This window comes from Triturus cristatus, chromosome 6 (assembly GCF_964204655.1).
Source record: "Triturus cristatus chromosome 6, aTriCri1.1, whole genome shotgun sequence".
Taxonomy (NCBI): domain Eukaryota; kingdom Metazoa; phylum Chordata; class Amphibia; order Caudata; family Salamandridae; genus Triturus; species Triturus cristatus.
Genome location: NC_140589.1, coordinates 1,395,549,864 through 1,395,569,661, shown reverse-complemented (window position 1 = coordinate 1,395,569,661; position 19,798 = coordinate 1,395,549,864). Strand labels below are relative to the sequence as shown.

The 19,798-nt window shown below is 43.9% G+C and overlaps 1 protein-coding gene across 7 annotated transcripts in view; it reads right to left on the bottom strand.

Annotated features, from left to right (window-relative positions):
• Positions 1 to 19,798, bottom strand: part of RALGAPA2 (Ral GTPase activating protein catalytic subunit alpha 2) — a 1,855,355-nt gene that overhangs the window by 1,465,730 nt on the left and 369,827 nt on the right. For all 7 annotated transcript variants that reach the window (XM_085612413.1, XM_085612412.1, XM_085612410.1 and 4 more), the window contains exons 5-7: positions 19,329 to 19,372; positions 13,429 to 13,612; positions 4,944 to 5,059 (exon numbers count right to left, since the gene is read on the bottom strand). In XM_085612413.1, coding sequence (XP_085468539.1) covers positions 4,944 to 5,059; positions 13,429 to 13,612; positions 19,329 to 19,372 — 344 coding nt within the window. The remainder of the gene's footprint in view (positions 1 to 4,943; positions 5,060 to 13,428; positions 13,613 to 19,328; positions 19,373 to 19,798) is intronic.

The window sequence follows — 19,798 nt, the reverse complement described above, 5'->3', positions numbered from 1 at the left end:
CATTGAAGAAATAACCACCCCGGATCTGAGACAGCTGGGAGATTTACGGTTTGATCTCTCCGAGGTGGCGACAGCCGTTAGAGAGAGCCTTGGTAACAAGGCCCCTGGACCAGATGGCCTACCTATAGACCTTATAAAACACAGCTCAGATTTATGGGTACCAATCTTATATAATGTTTTTAATAGTTTGTCAAGAGCGTCCATCCCTGAGACGTGGTCCCTTAGTATTATCGTTCCAATTTACAAAAAGGGCGACAGGTCAGACCCAGCAAACTACCGACCAATTTCGCTTTTGGACAATACCTTAAAAATACTTGGGCGAGTTATTTATAACAGGGTGGTAGAGTGGGCTGAAGATTCTGACCTATTGGATCCATGTCAGATGGGATTCAGGAGTGGGGTGGGCACGGTCGAGCAATGCTTGAATCTAAAATTAATAATTGATAAGTATACCGTTGCCCGATCTTCCCCTATATACCTCGCTTTCATGGATCTTTCATCCGCATTTGATTTGGTAAACAGATCAAAATTGTGGTCAATGCTTCTCAGTTATGGACTGGACGAGCCCTTAGTACACTTCTTGGCGCATCTCCATACTGATCTCAGGGCACAAGTTAGGATTGGGTCGGGAGGAGAAGTTTCTGGTGCTATAAAAATCGGTAGGGGGGTCAGACAGGGGTGCGTTTTAGCACCCCTGTTGTTCATCATTTATATTAATGGCATAGCAAAGGCTTTAAAACAAGTAACTAGAGATGTCCCAACTGTTCAGGGGCACCCCTTGCCAGTTCTATTATACGCAGATGATGCGGTCCTTATGGGCCGCACCCCTAATGCCCTCCGTGTGCTTGTGGAAAATTTTGTACATCATATGGAGGGCCTAGACCTGCGTGTGAACTTTAAAAAATCTTTTGTTATGTCATGCGGACCTGGTAAAAGGAAACTTAACACCATCCATATCGGGTCTGACAAACTTGACTCTGTGAATTCTTTTATATATTTAGGGGTGGCCTTCGCTGCGAACAACTCGTGGAGTGGGCATTCTGCCCACGCCACGAGCAAGTTCTCGAAGGCCATCAACTCAATACTGAGTCTCCCACGCCCTAAGAAATTAGGTGCAACCAGTGCTATTTTAAAATTTTTTAAATTACAGTGTGTTCCTGTTGCCACCTATGGGGCTGAAGTTTGGGCTACTGCTAAAAATCCCGGCATCCAACGAGAAGAGACACGTTATTGCAGAAAAGTTTTGGGTGCCCCAATTTCGTCTTCTGAATTTATCTGCCACAAAGAGCTAAACCTCCCTTACGTCTGTGATTTCATTAGAAGCAGACCAGCTTTATTCTGGTTGAGAATTTGGAGGAATAACGCAGCCTCACTAACACAAGACATAATTAAAGACTGTCTCAAATGCGATCACGGGCTTTTAATCCCATGGTTAGCTGGAGTTTCAAAATCATTAAATGCCGTGAACAAAGGTGATCTCTTTGTAGATCCCTCCAGAATTGGATGTCAAGACAAGGTAGAGGTCAAACAAGCACTATATGCACTTTATGAGGCAGAACGGTTGGAAAGGGAAATATCGAAAGCCACGGTTACCAGATATATTGAGAACGACCTGCCCAGGCAACCTCTCCCACTTTATCTCACTCTTCCTATGACTAGTTGGGAGAGGTCTCTGTTATTTCGATTAAGGGCAGGTTCCATAAAATTCATGTTGGGTTTCCCCTTGGGTTACAATTCCACTATTGACCGCAACCCTTGCCCCTGTGATGGCACCAGTAAGCAGAATGATTTACATTTTTTATTTTTCTGTAAATTTTATTTAAAATATATTAACTGGTTTTTAACACCCTATTTTAGAAAATACAGACCCCTCTCTCTTGTGGAGTCTCGTCAAATGTTACTCTCCCTGGACTCTGAGGAACTGATTTTTCGCACTGGCACCTTTTTAAGATTAATAATCCGTGTACGCAATATGATGGAAAATCCCTGAAAGATTGTTGTTTTAATTCCTTATAACTTTTAGAGATATTGTGTTGTGTATATTGTTATGATGGATTGTTTTTATGTCTGTACTTTTATGAATTCAAGTAATTCGAATAAAGGTCTTTTGATTGATTGATTGAACTAAAGGATGTCCGCTTACAAGGGATCAATATTTCAATCTCCACAACAAGGCACAAATTAGTCTAAGCACCTGGCATAAATGGTTTTCTTGGAATGGCGCCTGGCAACAAGGACGACATCCACCACCTCAAGCATCAGTTGCCGCCGCTTAATCTGCACACATGTATGTGTAGTGTCAGGTGGAGAGCACTGCCCTGTTGCTGCAACAGAAGATTCTCCCAAAGTGGTAGCTTGGTTAGAGAACAGACGCTCCTGCCCAGAGGTTTCAAGTACCTCACTCTCCTGGCCCAAATTGGAACCACTAGACTGACATAGGCCTGACCGCTCTTGATCTTTTTCAAAACTCAGTGCAGGAGAGACAGGGTCCGGAAGGCGTACAGAAGTTTGTGTTCTATTCCAGCTTGAATGCATGCCCCAACAAGAGTTAATTTGGAAACTCCAATGAGAAACTTTCAACACTATGTCCTTGACAATGGCAAAAAGATCTAGCAAAGATTCTTCCCAGAGAGGAAGGTACCTTACGGCACCTTACGATGTAGACCTTACTCATGATCTGCCACACGCCGCCTGCTCAACTTGTCTGCTTTGGCATTCTAGACCATTCCAAGTTGTTCATGATCAGGTAAATGCCCTGGCATTCCAACCAAGTCAAGGCCCAGAGCCTCCTGTCACAGGAGTCCACACTGTCACATGGTAGTTGAATTGTCCGTGAGAACCTGCACCAGCCTTTCCTGTGATGGATGGAGGGAAGCCTTAAAGAGAGAGACAAATGGCCCGGAACTCCAGTAGAATGATGTGGAGACGAGCTTCTGTTGGAGGCCAAATTAATTTGATCTCGACCTCCCCCAGATGGCCTTTCAAGAACTACTCATCTGATAATTGAAAAAAGGCATTGAAATAACAGGTTCAGCATTGCTACATCAATGTAGTTACTTTATAGGCAATATGTTATGCTAAAGTGCATAAATAGCTTTGAACAGAACATGGTTATGTAATCTAGAAAACTGCCTGAAGGTTATGACACTTACCACTTTTCCAGCCTTCTTGCTGATGGATTTAAAAAGACCACGGCAGGAGATGGGAACTTGCAAAGGCCCTCCAGATGCAAATATGGAAAATACGGAATTCACCCTTTACCTCAAATGTCCTTATATGATGGGAGGGCCAGAATGTGGTGCTTAAGCAAGAGAACTGTGCACTTGATGCACAAAGGCCATCCCAAACAGGAATGGAATTCAGTTTAGTGTCCCAAGATCACAGTAGTAAATCATTTGCCAGGCCTCAAGTCTACTTGAGTTGGGTGGGACAAGTCTGGAAGGCCCATAGAAAGCAATGGAGAAGTACCAGGGGTGATTCACAGAGTATCGGAAGGGGGGGAAACACACATATGAGGGTGGCAATACTGGGGGCTTCTTGAATAATGTAAGAGAGACAGGGGATACATCAGTAGTAGTGGCAGGAGAGCCTGCAAGAAAGGGAGGAAAGGGAGAAGGTCAGGGGAAACAGGAAAGAAAGTGGCATACAAGGGGACAACCTCAACAGTGAGGGGGAACAGGGGAACCAGGAGGAATCAGGAAGAGTATGGCGAGTCTGGTGAGTCAATAAAATAAATAAATGAACAAGGCAGATGCCTGAACCAGTAGGCCCCAGGTCACTGAGGAGAATAGCCAGAAGTGACAAAAATGTGAGCCCACTGTCTACTAATCCAGCGATGAGGTCCTAAGTGGATGGGAAGGATGTCTCAGGAAAGGTACCCGAGGCGAGGGAGGCAGAGTTTGGTAGGGTACAACACAAAGAAGCATGAGTATGAAAGAGCTCAAAGGAGGGAAAGTGGGGAAAAAAAGAGACCACGTACAGATTTAGATGGTAAGTTACCCTGGGGGAACACTGGTAGCATGAGCAAGAGGGAAGGCACCATGATGGAGTATGGCGGGGTTCGGTACTCTGTAGCTATTAACAGTCAAAAGGCCTACAAGAACTCAGGAATCCAGCCCTGCTACATACCACAGTATTTCATTTTTTCATATCTGAGCTGCACTTTGGAATACTCATGATTTACCCAGAGGGGTGATTCAGTGGATGAATGCATCCACTCCAGTGATCTGTTTTGATCTCTTGGTTACCGGTTCAAATCCTGGTGGGTCTACTGAGCCTTTAACCCTTCTGAGGTTGATAAAATGAGTACTACAGAGTTGGTTATCAATAAACATCCATTACCTGTTGATAGCGCCAAGGGGTGAATGTGCACTCTACACATACGTTATGCTTTGTTTTAGTGAGTCATAAAAAGAAATTAAAAAGGGTCTTCACATTTAAAAACATTTCACATTAGTTCCAATATTTCCTTCATTAGTGGTCTTCTATTATTGGAACGAGAATTTACCTATACATCTTCACCAAACTGTCATTGGAGAACATTGGTTATTTGGTGATAACATGGACGCACAGAAAGAAAAAGCTAAGAACTGAAGATTCACTTATAAGCGATAACCCATTTTGATACTACAAGATCAAGGGTAAACGTCTGCATTAGATAAAGACACAAGAATAGATCGTTTAAACCCAAGATTGTCAAGTATGATCAAACAGTGCAGATACCCAATTTGTAAATGGTAGGAAAAAACTATTCGAAATGGAGTCTTTTAGAGCAAAATATGTTCATCTATCTTCATATTTAAGCTAGAGCATTGGAGCATCAGCATAGAAAGGAAAATGTTTAAATGTAGGGCTTTGATAGAGGACTTTGTGCAGGAAAAGAGGACCTCTATTCAAGCTAAATCAAAAAAACAGAATTGTCCAAATGTTGGGGAATTTCTCACCTGAATGACCATATACTTCAGAAGTATCTGAAAGTAATAGCAGTTCTGGTCCTCAATAATCTTTTCACCCGATACGGCTGGAACAAGAGGGGTTATTTCCTCTGGAAATATTTTACCTAAATGTAAAAAGGAAAAGTTGTAACCAGCCAAAAAAACTTAAACTGGAACACATTAGTATGTACCTGTGGGTTTCTGACACTCACAGCTGAAACATAAAATATATACATTATTTAAAGTGGGATCACCAGTTTGCACACACGTAGAACAATGGTGGGCAGAAGTATTTTAGATTAGAAGCAATCAGAGTGCAAAGGTTCCTCAGTCACTGAGAAGGAACAACATGGTAGAAATTCAAACTAGCTATTAGCCAGGTCAATACACACTTGTGTGCTATAACGCAGTACTTGTATCGTACCCTCTCAATGAACGCAATTGAAGGGCAATGGAAGGAGATACAAATTTAAGATAGCTGAAGACAACACAATTACTGCATCCTCTTAGTTGTGAACATTTTGTATCCAACACTATGCTAGCAGCCAATGAAAAGGAAAAAAGCATGACACCAAAAAGCATTTTTATATATGTTATATATGTTAACAGCAGGCACAGCATTCTTTACCTAGAAGTTCACAATACTAAAATATTTCTGGAAAACGAATTGCATTATCACAGTGTATTTCCCCAGAGAGGTAAAAAAGCGCATCGTACATATGAATGGCATAGGCTTGTTACCCCCACATTTTGCTGATGTTTCACTGTTTTTCGGCTTAGTCTGCCTGAGATCCTGCTATCTAGGACCCCAGCCTAGCTGCTTTTTCTCTAAATTGATTGCATGTACTTTAGTGTATTGGGGCTGGGTGGGTACACTCAGAGTGCTTTGATGTCTGCATTGGGGGCACATTTGGTGTCCCTGTGCATAGTCCAGCTCAAACTGGTTGCAGGGGCTATGATCCCCTGCTCTGGCGCAAAACTGGACAAAGGACATGGGTGCAGCCACCCCTCTGTCCTGACCCGCCCATAGGGGGGGGGGGTCCCCAGAGTTTGTTCCCATCCCTTCCTTGGGTATAGAGTAGGAACCCCTGACTACAGGATTTTAGATTTACCTGGACGAAACTCTGCTACAGATACCAAGTACTTCAACTATCTACACTACGTTGGATGACCGAAGAATCCCCCTTGGAGTAAAGGAGTTGCTCCCCTGCAAGGTAGGCAGCAAAGACGCATCTGACCGGTTTGCATCTACGCAGCTCCTGATGGACTCCGAAGATTTTGCAACACAGGAGGTGGGTTCCTAAGCGTCCCAGAGGCCGACCAGTGCTCTCAGCAAACCTGAGACCCGCAGCCCTTGTGGGGACCGTGCAACCCGAACCCCTGGACACCGTGCACATTTGCAGCAGCATATGCTTTTTGGTGATCCCTGAGGCTGTGCTTTGGGCTACTTGTAGTCCAGACCCAGAGCAGTGATTCCACTGAAGATTACTTTCCTACACTCCACGAGTGTTACGCGGGCTGGTATTTTGTGATTCCTTTCGAGGTCCCTTCGCTATCCCATGTCCTTCGACCTGTGGGTCCCTGAGAAGGGTACTTTAACTTTCAATGGGCTTTCCTGGTTGCTCCAGACGTGCCCTGTCTCTCCATCGCTTGGGGAGTCCACAGGACCTTGCTGGTCCACACCGAAGCATCTTTTCTCTGACGAGTGGGTTGCAGTTGCCAAGGCTTGTTGGTCTCCAATCCAAACACTGACCGCCCCAGCACTCGACATCCTTGGTGGGACAGCTCGCCTGCAGATTTTGGTCGTCGTCGACGTCTTCTGGTCCCCGTGGCTACAAAGTCAAGCTTCATCTCTTCGCACCTGAAACACCCGACATCGGTGGGCATTCGTCTATCGTTCACCTGGTCACTGGTAAGTGACCCAGACTCTGTCCCCTCTGCTTTCAGGTTCTTCTCAGCTCTGATCCAGGCTTGGATCACACCAGACACTTTTCCTCTTCACGGCAGCAGTACTTTGCAGCATCACGCCATTGAAAACGACGAAGATTCCCGACACCATTTGACACCTATGCACCCGGCTTCCCTGGATTAGGTAACACAAGTACTCCGGTGCTCACATGGGTGCTGGTCTTAGAACCTTCTAAGTTTGAAAGGGTTCGCTGCAAGTCCTCTCCCAAGTGTCCTTAAGCCTTAAAATTCCAACCGCGACTTCCCCATAGGATTGTACGGAGCTCGCGGCTGTGTTCTCACACTGCACACGTCCCCCGTGGGTCCCCTGTGTCACTACCTTGGGTGGTTCCTTGGGGTCCCAGCGATTCTACGTGCTCTAGGCACTGTGTCTAGTCAAGTTGGGGTGGTTATACCACTTTCTTAATATAAGGTTTGGTCTCCCCCGGGGGCCCACTGCGTATTGTTCTATTTACTGTTGTTCTTGGGCTTTAATATTGTGTATCTTGTTCTCTAATCTCATAAAGAGGTTAGTAGAGAGTGTTTAGTAATAAAGACATATATTTTATATATACTTTGTGTGGTTCTCCTTTCATTTGATCATTCAGGAGGTTATAATCTGGTAAACCAAGGTGCTTTACATTCCTTCGAGACTTAGCCTGAAGGCTGCTCTCCATAGCTACCACTAGGATAGCCTTCAATAAAGGTTGTCTTTAACCTAATCATCAATAAGGGTTGTTTGGACTTGTACAAGATGCTCACTTTAATTAGTGAACAGGATATACCAGGCCAACTTCTCACACATTCTACCACCAATTTTACAATATAATGCATTTATGTGTATAACGTACGTCAATCGGAATAGAAGGCTAAACCCCTCACTTAAGAAGATGGGTTCCAATAGAAACCTTTATAGAGAACACTGGTTTTAAACCCCAGGTATTAACTGCTCTAGAAGCATCGCAGGGAAAAATCATGGTTTGAAGATGAACATTGATGTGCAGTCTCCCATGGGTCTCCAGGTACCCAAGGCAAACAGTGGGAGGAGAAGGATTAGTGGATTGGTGGGTTGTGGACTGTCATCTCGCAAGGCTTCTGCGTCTACAGAGATGAAAAGAGCAGGACAACGCATGTGGCACTCTTGTGATGCAAAAGGTGATCTCCCCAGTCAGCCAGTTGACAGAAGATTGTTAGTTCTGCCTGCAATATTCCCAAAGTCAAAACGCAGCCAGCTCTCCAGACTCTTGCCAGCTGTGAGTGTGGTCTCAAGAAAGAAGGTAAAGGAGGAGGGAAAGCCCTGTAAGTAGTGGGAGACAGTGGCGGCATTTTTATTCTACTTTGGGTAAGGGGCCATGCTGGCTAAGGTGGATTGGGAGGCACACCAAGTATTTTAATTTTAACAAGGGACGAAAGTTTCAGGGATTGGGAATGACCCCAGGTACTTTTATTTTAACACATGAGTAAGTTCTACTAATAGTTATGGGGAGGGAGGCAGGATACCACTCATTTGGAGGTCTCGGCCTACCAGACAGCGTGGCTGTCTGGTATGCGAAAGACATCTTGGGGACTTTTAGAAAGTTGACCTGGGAATGCATTCTGCCCGTGGCTAGCTATTGGCTTTGTGGTTTGTAACTCACATTTTCTGGCTTTCGACTTGCTGGTTTTATTTGCTTTAGGCTATGCAGCTTGAGGTCGCACCTCCCAGGCTAAAGCTGTGTTTACAGTATTCTTCCACAAACTCGTTTTCTGTAAAAAACAGGCCTTTATATCGCGTTCTTATCTAGTCATATTTGCTTGCCATTCAAAGATCAAGGTCAAATGTCGAGCTGTGTTTTCGTGGGAGCCTGCTGTTTGTCGGACTTTCGGCTGACTCTAAAGTGAGGGCATTTATAGGAAAGAGGAATGCAGTGTACTTTCTCCATGGAGCCTGCTTGTGCCCATTTTTTGTAAATTGTATTTTAGACATAGCCATCTCAAAAGGTATCTCGTTCTTCATCTGCCCAAAACATTAGCACTTATTTGCAAAATTCCTCTTCTTTGGCAAGTCATGATTTGAATGGTGCAGCAGGTACAGTGGCAAAGGGGCCAAGGGGTCTAGGAAGCCCACTGAACACTGATTATTGCTATGTGTTACTACTAAACAAGCAGTCACAAGTGCAGTTACCTTGCAGGCATTAGGGTCATAATCGGAATGGTGCAGCAGGTACAGTGGCACAGGGACCAAAACGTCTAGGAAACCCACTGAACACCGGTTATTGCTACATTTTACTACTAAACAAGCAGTCGCAAGTGCAGTCTTATGGGGATTGTCCATTAGGAATGTTGGGCTCAACTCTTATCTTTATTAGGGGGGCAGGTGCACTCTATGGGTACAGTGTCATTGTGAGAAGTTGGCCTGATGTATGATGTCACTAGTTCTAGTGTACACCTTATATCAGTCCAAATACCCTTATGGTGATTGGTTGTAAAGTCAACCTTATAGACCAGCTATCCTAGTGGTAGCATGGACAAGAGCAGTCTTAGGCTAAACTCTGAATGGCATGTGAAGCCAGCTGTGATACCATATATAATCCCTTGAATACCAAATGAAAGGACACCACAACAGATATATATATAAAATAAAGTGTATTTATTCTAGTCAAACCCTCAGCACTCTTTATGAGATTAGAGGTAAGTACAACACAGTCTTATTTAAGCATACATTAAGTCACACAGGTAAGTAATACAGTTAGGCCCTAGGGGCCACGCAAACCATATACTAAGTAAGTGGTATAAGGACCACTGTCACGGAAATAGAATAGGCCTAGGCCATCGCTGGGGCTACACTACACTAGCGTTAGTTAGGAAGTGGGAGGCCCACGGGATTCGTGTGCAGAGTGGAAACACTCACGCGTAATGCGTAAAAGTCACTAGCAATAGTACAGTTTAGAAAACGATAGATTTAGGACACTTCCGGAGTAGCTAGGAAGTTGAGACTGGAAAACTAGACACTAGGATAGTCACTATCCTGATGAGCACCGGAGTACCCAAGTTACCTAGCCCACAGGCTGCGGGTGCATAGGGGTGAAGATGCGTCGGTTTTCGTCGTCGACTCCTATGGATGCCTGAAGAAAGATGCTGACAGGCAGTCAGTGAAGAGTGTCCGGTGGATCCCAAGGCTGGGATCAAGAAGAGAGGAGACCTGCAAGCAGAAGGGACAGAGTCAAGGTCACTAGCCAGTGACCACGTGGAACCAGGAAGCAACCAGGCGATGTCGTGAAGATTGCAGGTGAAGGTGAAGCTTGTCGCTGCAGCCAGGAGGACCAGGAAGCGTCGAGGACGACCAGGACCAGGAGGCGAGCTGTCCCACGAAGGCTCTTGCTGTCGGCGGCGTCGAAGTTGGACTAGGACTCACCAAGCCTTGGCAAGCGGAACCCACGAAGAAGGGAGGACTTGCTTCTGGTGCAGACCAGGAAGGTCTGGGGTGCTTCTTCTTTGCAGAGAAGCGGGAGCCAGTCTGGAGGAGCCAAACCAGCGCAGAAGATTTCAGGGTGCGTCGTCACAAAGGCCACTAGCCAGCGGGCAAGCAACCGGACAGACGCGGCAAGCAGGAAAATGCAGAAGGGCCCCACGCAGGACTCGTGGAGTGTGGGGGGCTGATCTTCGGTGCAGATGGTGCTTGGGGTTGGGGCTTCTCAATCCCCGGTGCACAACTTCGAGGGTGCCTCAGAAGCTGCGCTTTAAGTTACTAGCCACTTTTCCCAGGTAGCCGGTCCCACGTCGCTCGTCGCCTCCACGGATCTCAGCTTTGCTGTGGATGTGGATCAGGGTCGGAGAAGTCTGGAAGTCAAGGCTCTGGTCGGGCTCTGCAGTCGGTTCCTCGTAGAACGTGGGCAAAGCAAAGGGTAGTCTCTTGATGGTGCCTGTTTGCACAGGGTAGCCACTCCTTGGCCACAAGGGAGATTCTTCAGTCTTCTTCTTTCGTCGAATGTCGAAGGTCCAGAGTTTCAAGTTGCAGGTTCAGGATAATCTAAAGTCTTGAGGCCCAACTCCCACTCTTATACTAATCTGGGGGGCTGGGATACCTGCTAGGTCACGCCTTATGGGTGGGACCTGGGAGGGGGTGGTTACACCCACTTCCCTTTGTCCAGTTTCGCGCCAGAGCTGGGGCTGGGGTGCCCCAGCGCCGGTTTGAACTGGACTATGCAAGGAACACCTTGTGTGCCCCAGGCATGTCTCATTCCTTTCAGCCCACCCTGCCCCAATACACTAAAGGCTGTCTGGGGAGGTGCTAGCACCTCCCCAAGCAGGAAACCTATTGTCCAGGCCTCCCTGGCTGGGATCACTCCCAGATGCAGGAGGTCAGACTTGTGTCGTGGCAGCAGCATCCATTTTGTGATGCTGAGGCTTTGGTCAGAGGCTAACAGTGAAGTATGATTTTAACAGGTCTTTCCCTCTAGAAGGGGGGAATAATATCCTCATGTCCAGAAATGGCATGGGGGTATTATTCCACAGTGTTAGACACCTTACACGACATGTTTCGATAAAGCCAAACCATAGTTACCATAACCGTCTAAGATTATAAGGCACTTTAAGAGTATATGGTAGGCTATATCATAGAACAGCTATAAGGACTTGGTTCCGAAAGCTGCAGACAGGCTCAGCTCATGCTAGAGCACCATCTCACATGTTACCAAGCACTCTGCCTCCAGGATTGTTAAGGCCTGCCATAGGAGTGACTGATAGGTACACATGTGTCTATATATAAGGGTAGATATAGGCATACTATATCTAAGCAAGGGGTGATTACACGACCTTGCCCCAGCTGAGTGATCAGCCAGTTGTGTCTGATTGGAAGGCCAGACCAGGGGTGGCATAATACATGCTGCAGCCCCTGGGAGGCCTAGGGTACACCTATGCCCTGGGTACCTAGGGTACACTGTACAGGGTCCAATAAGGTGATCCTTACCAATTGGGAATGTACCTAGGGTACATGGAGTCCATTTTAAAGAGAGAGCAGACAGCCTGAGACCCTGAATGGCAGGATCTCAGGCCAACTAAGTCGAAAAACCAGCTAGACACTAGGCAAAAAGTTGGGGGTAACCATAGTCAGATATCCACCTTCCTACAGTCATAATTTATTCTTTCAGGTCAATATATTGCGTATGTGCAGATTTTGTATGATGGGAAGACGGGGGAACTATATGTAGTAATGTATGGCTTCTCAGGGGTAGCTGATTTTTGCAGACTATGTTGAAAGTGAATATTTGATGTATACAAACCAAATGCAATAGTAATTGGTCTGTGATTTTTGTATATGATGTGTGAATTAAGTGGGTATTTGAAGTCTTTGATAGATGGTGTTTAAATGCCGGTGATTTATATGAAATGTAGGCTGTTTGTTATAACGAATGAAGCATTCTGGGTATATCTTTGCAGCCAATTAGGGGCTAATTTGATAAGTGCATTACTTTTTTTTGTGCTTTAAATGACGTTTTATTTTTTTTTATCTGTGTAATTATGGTATGTGCTCCTAATTGACAAATAGGTTTTTGTTTTTTTTGTTTTTTGTTTTTAAGAAGTATCCTAGCTTCTGGAACAGCTCCTTTCCATTCTGAGGCCCATGCATACAAATGTCCTTCAATCTCCCTTGGCTGTGTTTCTGGTGCATACATCCAACCCTCTTCCTCCCAATAACACTTCAGTTAAAGAGCGCCTTCTTCCTCCTAGTCCCATCTGCTCTCTGGTGCATATGACTCACTTTTCAGCATAGAGGAACCATCACTATTAGTTCAGCTTCTTCCCTCAGTCTGATTTTGTTTACCACCAGATATTACACAATACAACGCTCATTTTTTTAAAATTATTTGTTTTAGGTTTTATAGACGGACACGTTCATTTTGTTAGGCATGGGTAGATTAAGTGATTTGTCCAGAATCACATGATGTTGAGTGTCCCTGCCGGGATTCGAACCCGGTTCCCCAGCTTCGAGGTCGACCGCTCTAGCCTAGGCCACACACTCTCCTTCATTACACTCTTGCAGTTCTGGCAAGCAGTAACCATATCCTAAAGGTAGACTCTCAGCTCTAAAGTTTTCCAATACTGGGTTCAAACTTAGGCACTTAAGGAAGGAGGCAGTAAAGGGATGTGGCTTGATGAATCTCTTCAGGGCAAAAGCTTCAGACATTTGAACTAGGAGTTGTCAAACTCATCTTATTGCTAGGTTTTCCCTGTGAAAAAATAGTGAGTATACATGTGTTTTTATACTGATGTCAAGAGTCTTTCACCCACAGGACGACAGCCTGGCTAGAGTCACTCATACACTTGACAATTACACTTAGCCTTGCACCACAATATGTGCCTTTTCATGGCAGATGTATATTCGGCCTTCAAACAGATATGTGATTGGGACCAACAGCAAGAACCAGGAACCATATTCCCATATTCTTGCAGAATAGAAAGCCACGGCCAAATGTTTAATGAACGGCCTGCTCCTTCAAGTAGATGACTGCATGTAACAATGCTGCACTCCAAAAGAGGAAGCTATGTTTATGTCTGCGGCACTTACCATCTGTAAAATTACAAGGGGGGCTAATAAGGTTATCCAGTGTACAGGGTCCTTTAAATGTGACCGACGGAACAGCAGGAAATCCAGGCACGAGACAGGCATATATTAACACTTGTTCTTCTCCGCAGTTCGTCTGAAGTGCTTGAAGCCAAAGAAGAAACAGCCGCATTCCTTCACATCTTATCTGAAAACACACAAATAACGCATCAAGCAATGTTCTTCCGGCAGATACAGGACCACAATAATATCATAAATTTGAATCAAAGCGAAGGAACAGAAAAGCCCTCACAGACTCGAAATATGAGTTAGGTCAGTAATGAAGGTACACGTTAGATGAGGGATGAGTCAAAGGTCCATTGTACACAGGTACATGAAGTTGAGGACAGAATACCCTCTGTGGCGCACAATACTTGCAGCTAGGACTGAGGACTCGCACTGTGTCCAGTCTCTCCAATGGGCACACAGATCACTGGACCTGCTCATCATGTGACCCTTAATCACAGAAGCACAGGCACTGTTGCCCAGCAACATCAAACTAATAATAAAAGGAATGCACCACCAGAACTTCCGCCTATGACCGAGATCTAATGGAGCCCTCTGTGCTCTTTCTGCTGACTGCACCTTCGTTATTATCCTTGCATGCTCCCTCACGAGCTTAAGCGTGCCCACAAACCCAGGTACACCCTTCACACCACTGGACAGCAAAATGACTCCGCTCACACCATTGTACAGTAAAATGATTAGATTGATAACATCTGATGACTTAACTCTGCGAGGGCCTACACTTTCTCCCGACTATTAATTCTTCAATCTGGGCATCTCCATACACCTTTTACCAAGGACATCATTCACATGAAAGTTAGGCCCTTCACACATGGTCTTGGAACAATCTCCTTGCTGTGGGGTGGACTAGTGAATGTGCTGGCTGACTTATTCCTGCAGGACATTTCTTACGCAGCCAGTGACTATGGCTCTCTTGCCCAGCAGTGATCTGACAAAAGGGAGTCCACTTTCAAAACAGCTAGAAAGGTTAGAGATCATTCGCCTCCAGTCCCAGGCCAAGGGTCAGACAGCAGGTCACAGCCACATCCCTGTTTCAGTCTTGAACTCGGGATGACAACATCCACTGCTGGTGGTGGTGAACTGTTGGGTTCCATGGAGAATACAACTCGCTGAGACAAAAAATATCCTTAACAATGGTTTTTAATAGTAGAGTCCTCAACATCTGGTACACTCTAAATGCACTGCAGCGCAAGGAGCCTTTTCTTGACGGAGGTTAGGCTTCCTTAGCACCAAGGGCCATTAATGGTCGAAACAAAAAAAAAAAGAAAAAAAAAAAAAAAAAGAAATCCTCAATGCCAACCTCAGCTTTCTTTCCAAACAGGAACAACTGAGCAAGTATGTATTTCTTTGATGGTTCTCTGATGGGTAATTACTTTAGAAGGGAGGAGACGCCTGGTTATCGAGGATTTTGCCTGTAGGAAAGAGGAGGGCTGGAGAGGGCCCATGCTTTCAGGAAGAAACAAGGAAGTCATGCAGGGAGCTTTGAAGGATTCGGGCAGGGGGTCTCCAGGAAAAGTGGAAGGAAATGGACTGGAGCTTTACCAGTTGTCTCTCAAACAACATGAGACAGGGGTCTTGTAATCAGGTACATACCCCAAATGTATATTCGTATCTTCCTAACAACTTCCACACATGGGGGGTGGGTATATTGTGTGAGAGCTTTAATAATACAGCTTAGCCCATATTTTGATGAATGAGAGTAAAAAGACGCTCTCCAAAATGTTCGCGTTGGAAGATCAGGTCTTGCCATTCTGAAGCGGTGGACTATCGCTGTAGTTACCGCAACATATGTGATAGCATGTACCAACCGGACAGACAAGCTTACATCGGCTCGATTCTTCAATGTGACCATTTTGGAGCGACATCTTTTTACTTTCATTCATCCAAACATGAGCTAAGCTGTATTATCGACACCCTCATCCATATACTCCCACTCCCACGTGTGGAAGTCATTGGGAGGAGAATATACATTTTGGGGTATATACTTGGTTACAAGAGCCTTCTTGTTTACTTTGTGACATTAAAAGTGGCCTGTTTAATCCTTTTGTCCTGCCATATTCTTGCATTCTTCATTTTAATTTTTCTTCCTGTTTACATCAATTTCCATGGTATCTAAAATATTGGTATGTTTTGTTTCTGGCTTTCCTGATTAAGGCGCTTGGGTAGTAGACTCTATTCCAAGAAGATTAATCAATTCTCAAAGCCACCACACTTCCCCTCAGATTGTGTATATTTACTGCAATATCCTATCATTTATTGTATTAACATATGGAAAAAATAATTCCTGTTAAATATTAGATGTGATTCCATTAGAAAGATGTTTCAATTATTATGAGATTTGGATCTTAGTTATCAAGCAGCATCATACAGTAATTCTACATCAGGTCATCAATTTTTAGCTTTGACCATGGTTCGTCTGTCTAGACGAGAGGAATGCTTGTTATGATTAATTTGGTTTTAACTTGTCATGTAATCTTACAGACATTGTATACTACTGTTTTAAGAGATATTTAGTCATAAGAAAGAGTAATTTAGTTTTTCCTTCATCTGTATGCTTGGCCTTCATAATAATGAATTATCAAATGTGCAGTATATTGTAAAGTAAAAAATTAGTTGCCTAGGGATTATACGTACAATTGTGTTTTCCCTGCCCAGGGAGCTGATAGCAGCAGCAGGGGGTCACAGAGGGCCCCTCTGCCTTAACATGATGGAACGGGTGTCTACGAAGTACTGAGAGGGTTGACTCTTAAGAGGACTGTCCTTTGACAGATATGCATCTAAAGGCCACCAAAAAATTAATGAAAAGTGATTTGAAAGAATCATAAAGTCTTCCTCCTGTAAATCTGTGGCCTAGGTTCACTAAAAGAGACTAGGGGCGCCTCATTAGGATGTCGGTCGGAATCTCGGAAACGTTTGGCCGAATCGGATTTGGGGAGTCCGACCGGCCAATTGTGATGTTTCCGAACACCCTTCGGTCGGACTCCCATTGACTTCAATGGGAGCCTGTGTTCCGACCGACTACACAGGCTCCCATTGAAGAAAGGGGTGGGTGGGAAAAATCATGCACCCTGTGGCGGGCACCTCATGGTGCCTGCCACACTGTGTATGGTATTGAAGAGGGGTCCCATGGTCACCCCCACTGGCCCCATTCAGAAGGCTCTGGGTGAAGGGGGGCCCGCTACGGGTCCCCAAAGTCAGATTTCAACTGCCAATCTGTGTCAGAACAACTGTTTTGGAAAGGCTGTCCATATCCAACATCGTGATAAGTCAGTCAGAAACGTAGCCCGTAGACCTGTACGAGTCGGTTTCAAACTACTCTGTTCCTCTGAATGCCGTTTGGAACCGAGTCGGAACAGAGCTGGAAAGTCCGAAGCTTTTCAGACTATCGTAATCAGTCTGAATGATTTCCAAATCGGCTGGAAAGACGTGCACCGAATCGAATTCGGACTAACCAAATGCCATTCGGAGCCTTTCCGACCGACATCGTAATTGGCCCCTAGATCTCAATTCTCTTAACATGGCATGAATGACCAAGTGGTTGAACGAGGCCATGAGCAAAAAGCTTATTCAGCATTTGAAAGTGAACCAATGTGCCAGTTTTCCAAATACACATATGCTTGAATGTCTTTCATTATTTTTACTATTAGTGAGCACAACATGCTGCCATAAAATTGCGTTTGTGAGCACCAAGTGAATACATCTGATTTTCAAGCACAATTCTAAGAACTATCTGCCAGGATACAAATTAGGAATTCTTTGCTTAGAGGATGTTACGCATCTCTTGAGTGCATGGGAATGGCATTGCCAGTTTAACTGAAAGAGGGGTGGCAGAGTCTTGTGTTCTTCATTTTCAAAATGCCATGTCTTTGCAACCTTAAATATGTAAGCTAGTTATTGCGGTAGCCAATATTTTGCTGAGCTCCCTTGCAACGTGATTAGAGCAATTTGTACCTCCTTATGTACAAGTAATGGTTTTCCGACTACTGCGCACCCCACAATGAACCTAGGATCTTTGGAATATCTGGAGTAACAATACCAACACATTTGTTTGGGTTATGCTGAAATGAGGAATGGAATAGAAAGCAACTCTCTGGATGGAGTTCAAGTATGTAACCTTCTAGTCAACAGTGAGAAAAGCATTCTAACTTGCCGTGAAGGCAGAGTGGTCATGTCTACAATAGAACACGTCCACCTCCACATATAATAGATTGTCTATCTGAAGGAGTTTTGGATAGCCTGTTTGGCTACCTTGAAGTTGTGTGCACCTTTTGGGAGAAGGGTCTGTCCAATGAATACCGCATATACATAGGGTATCCAGTTAACAGCAGACGGGCCTCTATCTGGTACAAGACAAGGCAGATATTTTATTAACCTCACTACCCCTGTCCATCCTACGTTATTACATTTTTTACTATGTTAATGAGCGAAAATAAACAATCTTGTCTTCTGGGGCAGCAAGAACAGAGTCTATGGAAAAAGAGGCAGCAAGTATATTTTACAAAAACAGACTCCCAAATACAGACTGAAGAAATCTCGAACTAACCTTCGCTGTACAAAAGTTAATTAACCATTACAATAGATGCCTCCTTACAAAAAATACTATTCCGACTCCAATTCCAGAATATAGGGATTCAAGAGAGGGTTTTGTTGTAGGCCGAATGCTAATAAGCAGTTATTTACAGGAGGCACACATTTTCCAAGGTTTTGGGTATACAACATTTGAGGTTTTATAGATGCTGCAAGAACTAATGTCTTGCATTAACATTCCTGCCCTTGTTACACATAGCACAAAGACGACTAGAAACTACAATTCAGTGGCTTGGTTCCTTGATTTATTTGGTGATGGAGACGGGTGTTTCCAGGATGGCAATGCAGAGCTTCAATTTGAAAAAATGCTAACACTTCAACAAAGGAAAGTGTGAAAATGATTTTAAATTAATTCCACAAGTAAATACCCTTTTATTAAACACAAAGGGAACCCGTATTTAGGTTTAGGAAAGAAGTACAGAATTATGCAAAATTCAAAAATAGTCCAGCTCAACCTGCATTACTAGTAAATCGTGAAATCTTCGAACAATGACCCATACCATCCAGATTCTGGAAAACCTTCCTTTATTTGGCAATTATAGAGAATGAAATTATTTATTTGCATAGTTCATTGCACTGCATAATTCATAACATGGTTCACAACATCTGCATATTTCTAAACATTTATACACAATTAATGTATTATTGTAAACTCCACAACCCAATCTCAAACAACATACATAAACATTCAAACCTCACACACAAAAAAAAAATCCACACATGAGCCAAGAATAGGATATTTGATATGATGGAGATTCAGAGTATTTAGTCTCTTTATATAATATTGGATGAGACTCTTGTGTTACTCAATGAAGTTCAGGAATTTAACAATAACAGGAAATGAGAGAAAAGTGCTCACAGCCCTAATGGACTAAAAAATAGGCCCCTATACACAAACTAAATCATACAGGAGCTTTAACAAGCCAGGAGGATTCCAATGTTCTATCTTTAGCAGCAGGAAAAACAGAAAGGAGGGCGTGGTGCACCGTGCTGCATGATTTGCCAATGCTACAAGGAAGTGCACACAAACAGTTTATCGCTTTTTCCTGGCCCTGTTATGGGAAAGAAGACTGAAGAACCTGGCCCATGAAGAATGTGTAGGGAAAGTTGAGCATATTTATGTTGTTTAATGTAAAATGTTTTGGTGTCATCCTAACATCATGCTTCACTTTTGCAAACGAGCAAGTACAGAAACAATCTGCGGGGTAGTAATACATAGATTACTCTTCATAGTAAAAACAAAAAGATACCTTAACAGAGTTTCCAGTGTGCAAAAGCTTCTTTAAAATTGATCCTGCAAAAAAAAAAAAAAAAAAAAACAATGTATACCACTGCATAATATTTTTTTTACACTCCCAAAATCACAATGCACGATACTTGGTAGAAGAGCGAGACGTTCTATATTGTAGAAAACAACATGGACACAAAATCAGTTAAAGTCAGGAAGTCCTGAATAGGATTTGTTATGTTGTACCATAAACAGTTTTTAAAGAGGAAGTTAAAGAATCTCCTTCAATGCAACCTCTCTTCCTTTCATGCTTCATAGTGCTATCCATAGCCTGCCATGCTCTCAGCATCTCCTAATTATCTGAGTCTTTATCTCTTCCCCTCTTTTCTATTGCTACCGACGATCTTTAAGCCCTTCTGTATCTTCCTTATTCTTTCAACTCCACTCTGGCTGGCCTTCCAATACTTCTTTTCCTGTTCTACTTTTTCCTTT